Source organism: Arachis ipaensis, chromosome B07, assembly GCF_000816755.2.
Source record: "Arachis ipaensis cultivar K30076 chromosome B07, Araip1.1, whole genome shotgun sequence".
Classification (NCBI taxonomy): domain Eukaryota; kingdom Viridiplantae; phylum Streptophyta; class Magnoliopsida; order Fabales; family Fabaceae; genus Arachis; species Arachis ipaensis.
In genome coordinates, this window is record NC_029791.2 from 57,020,411 (window position 1) to 57,027,987 (window position 7,577).

The following is a 7,577-nucleotide window of genomic DNA, read 5'->3' on the forward strand; positions in this document are numbered from 1 at the left end:
ACGCCGCCTCCCTCTTCTCCCCTCTATTTCGTTTTTCTTTTGCTTCTGTTCCTTTCTTTCATGAAGAAAGAACAAAAGGAAACTGTGCGTGCTATAGCTATTGGGCTCAGGGGGAAAAAGGGTAGCTAGGTTAGGGTTTAGGCAAAATTAGGTTTAGGGGTAATTTGGCAATTTCAAATAAAATTGGGTATAATATAATAATTGAAACCCAAATTAAATCCAACACTAATTATATATATAGAAAATACCATTTGTTCCTCACTTTCACAAATTATTTCCAATGAAATGCCCAAATCTAAAAATTAGGAATAATATAATTATTTTCTCTATTTTTCCAAAATAGTAGTAGTAATATTTAAAATATTAATTATTCAATCCAAATCATATAAATTCCTTATTATTTCATAACTGCCAACTTTATAATTTAAATATAGAAAATAATCCAATAATTATAAAATTAGATAATAACTATAACTTATTTCAAATTCAATAAATCAAAACTTGCTCTAATTATCTTTAATAAGATAATTTTTGAAATTAAAGCTATAGAAATACTGAATTTGAAATTAGCTAATGATAGCCCTTTTTCAAAGGTTTTGGGTTTTACAGAAACCCATTAATCAGTTTGGGAAATAATAACCCATGATAAATGTTAGGTAACGTGCTTCAAACTTTGTGACAAGTATGAAAACCTGATTTTGGATAATTAGAAGAGACAGAAGCCCCTTGATTGATGAACAGCATCCATCGCGACTCTCATCGAATCATACAACCAACAAACAAAATCGATTACCTCAAGAGAACGGTTCCGAGCTCTGGGTACTTGGCTTTCTGATTCTGGAGAGGACGAGTGCGAGGGAGTGATTGTTCAGCTGACGGAAACGAATTCCGGTTTCATAGTGAGAAAGAAAAGGAGAGGAAGGGACCCGTAAATTAACAAAATTAAGAAAAGGGACAACATGACTTATGTGTTAATGGGAGTATGGCACCCTTGAATTGACATTTTTTTGCCAAAAAAGAAAATTAAAAAAACTGATAAGATATATATCTTTTAATAACAATTAAATTTAATGTTAGGTTGAATATATTTAAAAATAGTCATGAAAACCACTTTATTAACCAGTATCTATCTTTTTTTTTCATTTATCATTTCTTTTCATATTGATTAATAATAAATTAATTATTTCATGGGTTTATTTGAAACTGGTAAAATAAACGCATATTATTTTTTTGTAATTAAAAAGGGATTTGATTAAATACATAAAAAAAATAAAGAGATATATATTTTTTAATAACAATTAAATTTAACTTTAGGTTGAATACATTTAAAAATCGTAATGAAAACCAATGTATTAAAAAGTATCTATATTTTTTTTCACAATTATCATTTCTTTTTTAATACTAATTAATAATTGATTAATTATTGCACCAGTTTATTTGAAACTCATAAAATAAACAGATATTTTTTTGCTGTAATTAAAAAAGGAATTTCATTAAATATATAAATATCACAGATATATCGACATTAGAATTGAGAAAAGACTAACATTATATTACAAATCAAACAACAATTTAAAGTAGTATCTGAGCATATTACACTAAAAAGCATCAAGATGATGCACAACAACAACTTAAAGTACTATCTTAACATATTAAACTAAAAAGCATCTAAATCTTCCACAGCCTCATGATCGCTTCCACATTGGCTAAAAGCATCTTCAACTTCAGGCATAGAATCAACCAAAACATGAATCTGAACAAAATTGAAATCATCTCAGTTATTGATATTTTTAAATACTAATAATTGAACAAATTACAAAAACTATGCAACCAAACCTTATGCTCATTCATCTCAGTAGCAGCCTCAAAAACATTAATAACAGAGGCATCATCCCAAATTTGTTGAACAATATATACAGATCGATTCATCTCATAACCCACAGGCCTAGCATCAACCATGAATACAACTTTTTTGTGCAAAAGACTTGAAATGAGTTTCAATGGAACAACTTTGCAATAAGATCCCTAAAAACAAGAAAAAAAAGTTAAAAAATAGCATAATAATAATTTAGGCTTTCGTTAGGAATGTCAATAAATACAAACTAACTATATCTATATCTATATACTAATTAAAATCACAGCTGGATAACAACCTGATTCAACTCTGGGTGATTATCCAAAAAGGTGGAGCATCTTGTCTTTATCAGTTGCACAACCTCACGATCTTTAAGAACAAATATATTGTTGCCATTTGCATGAGAAACTACAATCTTCAAGCAGAATCTTGAAAACCAGGAAAAAACAAAAAAATTTTGAGTTAACATGAAATAATAATCAGTTAGGAAAACAGAATAAAACTGAAGAACAAAACACCTTGGGACAGCATCAATGCATTGAAGCTGACATAGATCACAGGATAAAATTTATTTATTAGCTGACACAAGAGAACCACACAAACAAGTTGAGAACCACCACTTATGATTCTTGAAAACAGATGATATAGTTCCCAGAATAAAAACAAAACCACCTTGCCAGCAAAGAAAAAATTAATACAACATTTCAAATTTCAAATAATTTACAAAACTATCAATTACTGACTTTTTAGCATATCATGTAACAAGAATAACAAAAAGAAAGAACCAAGAGATTTTATCAGTTGTAGCTGGTTCGGAATTATCACTAAAGACATTTACAATTTTAAAGGACTCGGAGTAATCTGGATCAACTGTAGAAAGGATTTTAACCTTGAAAACTTTATCCTCTCCAACAACATCACCAAACATTTGTGGAGAATATGACCGACAGACCTTGGGAGTTTAATATAAAAGAATCAATAAACTTGAACAAAAAAATATAATAAATATTAAATGAGGTTCAATATGAAAGAGTTCGTACTGCAAGCACACTAGGATCAACAGGGAATTCTTCGTCTATCCTGAGAAATGCTTCAGAACAGGTTTTTCCAAATAGTTTTGTTGCCGCATTATCAAGCAGAACAAACAAAACATCACACCCAGCATGGTGAATCTTTACCCGAATCCTATACCTAACACAATTAACAATCAAGAATGATAACTAAAACCAAGAAATTAAACCTGCTTAACAACACATAGAGTGAAGCATAATAGAGAACCAACAAAAAATCCAAAAGATTGAGAATTAATCTATTACATAGTAGAGTTACATATGAACCTTACTTGAGCATAACATGTTCAACACATGAACCACAAGCATCACAAAGGTAGAGATCCTCATGGTCAACAACAGCATGACCACATACACATGAGTAGTACCACCAATCTGGTTCATCCATAACTTCCTTAATTGTCCCAATTACAAAGTAATGAGCATCCTGTAAAATTATAAAAACAATGATATAAACCCAACACACATGTTTAAGAAATTGAAGTTTAAGTATTAAATGGAGAGTTTGCCAATCTAAAATAGTTCCCCGTTATCTACATCAAGATCTTGAATATTACTGATCTCTTTGGGATTGAAATAATCACCATCAACTTTAGAAATTAAGTATCCAAGGTCATTGGTCACAAGTCTTGAGAATCCATAACTGGCTACACTAAATCTACATAAAAGACACAATAACTAATCTTCATAACACAAAACATATACATGAATACCAACAAAATAATCAAAGCAGCTTGTAGCTCTACAATACTCTTATCAAAACCAACCTGCTTAGGAACTCAACAGACTCAGGAATGTCTGGATTAATGAATAACCTAGAGACATTGATCACATTCTGTAGAATTACTCCACCTGCATACAAGAATCCTACTCTATTAGCCTCAAACCATATTAAAATTAAAAGATCATATATCAGAAAAGTAAATATTAGAGTAAAAATTCCCTGAATATGCCTGAAACTAACCTTCAATTGGTTTGATTTTAAAAGACTCAAGGACAATCATCGGAGATCTTGGATATTTTTGTAAGTTTTCATATTCCAAGAGATCACAAGCATTTCCAAACACATTGCATTGGACCTTTTTCCTAGAGAAATAATTTTCAAAAGATCAAAAGGATCTAACTATATATTTATTGTTATAAACATAAAGCCTGGAACAAAAAAAATTGAATGAATAGAAGATAACTACTGATATGGGAGAAAGTAAAAGACATATTACCCATGAGTAAAAACTTCTAGCACAACTGCTTTGATGAGCTTCCCATATGATGCTACATCTCTTTCTTTTCGAACACCAGTAATGATCCCAACAAAGTCTAATAATTAGATTGAAATATATACAAATTTGAATCAGAAAGCACACTTGTTAAAACAGAATACTATGATCCTAAAAGGGTAGAGCAAGAAACTTGTACAAACCAATGAGGAAATTATGGTCCTTTGTCATTTGATCAATTTCATCTATTGATGTAAAACACAACCCGGAATGAGGTATCCTTGGAGAGACCACAGAAACAACAGAGGTCTTGTATTGGAACAAAAGTCTGAACCGATGTTTGGTCACTCTGTTCAAACCAGTGTTTGGCAAAACTGTAAAATGGGTCATCAAATACAGATCACCTTCATTTAGAGACACAGCAAACTTTGATATAAGCTGATCTCTAATCGTAGCTTGGATCTTGTGTAACTGCAATTGAAAAAAAATGGTTAATATTTTGAATTTATTAACAAATTTCAGTATCCAAACAGCATAAAAACAATTCATTAAAAAATTAAAACAACAAAAACACATCACTTTGCAACCAAGAATGAAAATTCCCTTCAGCATACTTTAAAAAAAAAAGTGGCAACAACTTAAGGAAATACTAACATAAAATAAAACTGACCTTCTCATCCATTAAGACCATATGCAACAGATTTTGAGAAGGATCCAAAGCAGGATTTTTGTGGTACCACAACTTCACAACTTTAACATGCACTTTCCATGATTCCCTCCAGGGAGTGATTTTCTCCACCAAATCAACACGATTATTCATTCCCAACATATATAGAACAACAACACCAAAAGACGAAAATATACAGAGAAAATTTCAGAACCAATAAGAGAAGATAAACAGAGGAGTTGGAGTTATAAACTCCCAATGTTAACAAACACTAAAGCTTACAATGAAAGCTTCACATATGGGACAGAGATAGACTAATAGGCATATATAGATTGATATCCCTACACACATCATTTAGGAAGATATCACAAGTAACCAAATACTGATGGAAAAAGAGCAAAAACAATGTGGAAAGAGACCTGTTACAAATTACCAAGTACCTACCACATATAGTTGATTTGACAATTCACAATAAAGCAAGAACAGAATTTCATGAGTCAAGTATACCTAACACTACAGTAAACTTCAGTCCAATAGCAGAAAGAACATGATATAAATTATAATCAGCAAAACCCCCAAGAAGAAAATTATTTTCCCGAAACACCAAAAGCACAAACATATGAGAGAACCATTGATTTAGAAAAAAAAAGTAACAATCACCATGATTAGATTAGAAACCAAACAACTAAAAATTAAACGATGTATAAAGAAAACAGTAACAATTATCAGGAAAAAAAAATTGAAACTGGAGAAGGAAACTAGAACGATTCAAAAGGAGGAGAATGGAACATAGACCACATATACCTCTTGAACCGCGGTGGCGACATCTGCTATCCAAATCACAGAAATGGAGATGGAGAAATGCCGTATGCACGAGAGAGAGACAGAAAGAGGAACCTTGGGGGAGAGATAATAGACGCAACCGACAGAACAACACCTTCATGGTAGAATCGAATGGAATCACAGAGATACCCATACCTTCTCTGCATGTGGCCAAAACCCAGGAGAGAAGAAGAAACATCAGCCGACGAAGCCCACACGGAAATGGTGCGACGGATGCACTCAGCTTAGGGATGAAGAAGATGCGGTGAGCTCCAAAGGTCTTTTAGGGAGAAAGTGATGAATTTGGGAAAACAAAATTAATTAAACTCACATTATCTAACTTTAGTTAGGGTTATGGCTAAATTGAGAGGATTATATTAATAAAAACAAAATTCTGCAAGCAAGTATGTTAAGAGGTGCCAAGAAAAAATTGACATATGACATTATAAAAAATTCACTACTAATAATATATTTATTACTTAAATATATATGTTAGAAATAGCAAAAATAAAATAAAATAGTGTGCATAGAGTTTAATTTAGATTTTCATGAAATTTCTGTATGACAAATTAAGATCAAATTTGCACTGGGATGACGTGACTATTCTTTGTATAAAAAGATAAATAATTATTTTTCATTAATAAAATTATGATATTTTTTTATTGATATATTAACAATATAGTTTCTTTCAATTTATTTGGAAAAGACAATATTAGATTTCAAAAAATAAATAATCAAGTTTTTTAATAAATTTTAATACCATCAAAACCACATAATAAATTAAGAAGAGGATATCTTTTAAATGAGCACAACAATTATCTGCTAATAGAATATCTCATATTTATATAGACCATTTTATTATATTATATAGAAATCAAAGGTTAATATAAAAGAAGAACATTGATAGACTCTAATAAATGTATAATATTTTTGTGCATAATTAAGTACTTTAAATCTCAATAGCCTAATACAAAATATTTCCTAATACAAATAATTTGTATAAAATTTAAGAGTGAAATAATATTAAACTCGGGCAAAATTATTCTACACTAAAAAATTAGAATTTGACCTAAATATTAGAACCAAAATAATAATAAAAAAATAGAACACAGAAGGCACTAAGAAATTCTTTTTCTAACAAAACATATAATTTAGATTAAAATCAAAATTTTTTTTAGAGATTAAAATCAAATTTGTATTGATATCATCTGACTTTTCTTTCTAACAAAAGATAAATAATTATTTTTTATTAATAAAATGCCCATATTTTATTATCAAATTTTTTTTATCTAGTTATATCAACAAACTAACCCAACAAGTTTAACCCATTTATTTCGATACTGATGATTAGTCAGGTGAAATTTATTGATTCGGAGTATTCTTTCTTTTTTTCTTTTAAATACAGTATATATTATGCAATTTATTTATTTATATATTTATTGGTAACGTATACTTCATTTTCTCCCCCTATACCGTCTTACATCATCATCGTCATTAATAGATTTGTGTGTTTCAATTTTCAAAGTTTCAATCACATTCACATCCAGTCTCAGTAGTCAGTGGTTATATAACATGTAAAATTGTAAACAAAATCTGAATTTTCAGTGGTTACATTACATGTATTGATATGTTTTATATTCATTTTAAAGTAAAAGATTATACTTCTCATTTTTAAAATATTATGCATTAAAATGGTGTTAATGTATATATATACTAATATATTCTATATTTATAAAACGTATGAATACTCTTCTTTCACAACATCCTTTAATTTTCACTTAATAGAAACGAATGGTTCATAAAGAATGATGCATCTAGTGCACACAAAATGCTTGAGACAATTTTAAACATACCCCAAAGAAGATGTCCCTCTATAAAGAAGATATACACGAAATCAAAACTATAAATTACACAGATAAGACTGAAACATATAACAAAAAAATACA

The 7,577-nt window shown here is 29.7% G+C and overlaps 1 protein-coding gene and 1 long non-coding RNA gene across 2 annotated transcripts; both read right to left on the reverse strand.

Annotated features, from left to right (window-relative positions):
• On the reverse strand, positions 1,491-2,522 carry LOC110264620. The gene is made up of 4 exons (XR_002350790.1): positions 2,374-2,522; positions 2,154-2,283; positions 1,837-2,025; positions 1,491-1,753 (listed from the first exon to the last, which is right to left on the reverse strand). It is a non-coding gene; the product is annotated as an uncharacterized LOC110264620 (long non-coding RNA).
• Positions 2,610-6,012, reverse strand: LOC110265069 (replication protein A 70 kDa DNA-binding subunit A-like). The gene is made up of 9 exons (XM_021107822.1): positions 4,813-6,012; positions 4,346-4,613; positions 4,146-4,242; positions 3,890-4,011; positions 3,693-3,777; positions 3,451-3,583; positions 3,198-3,352; positions 2,896-3,046; positions 2,610-2,807 (listed from the first exon to the last, which is right to left on the reverse strand). The coding sequence occupies exons 1-9, from the start codon at positions 4,969-4,971 to the stop codon at positions 2,610-2,612; spliced, it is 1,368 nt and encodes a 455-aa protein (XP_020963481.1). The 5' UTR covers positions 4,972-6,012.

What these genes read in the sequence shown, in the direction of transcription:
- LOC110265069 (XM_021107822.1), bottom strand. Translation starts at nt 4,971, where the DNA reads ATGTTGGGAATGAATAATCGTGTTGATTTGGTGGAGAAAATCACTCCC. An exon ending in TAAAATCAAACCAATTGAAG is followed by an intron (nt 3,778 to 3,889) that starts GTTAGTTTCAGG and finishes TCTTGTATGCAG; the next exon opens with GTGGAGTAATTCTACAGAAT. An exon ending in GTTGAACATGTTATGCTCAA is followed by an intron (nt 3,047 to 3,197) that starts GTAAGGTTCATA and finishes TAATTGTGTTAG; the next exon opens with GTATAGGATTCGGGTAAAGA.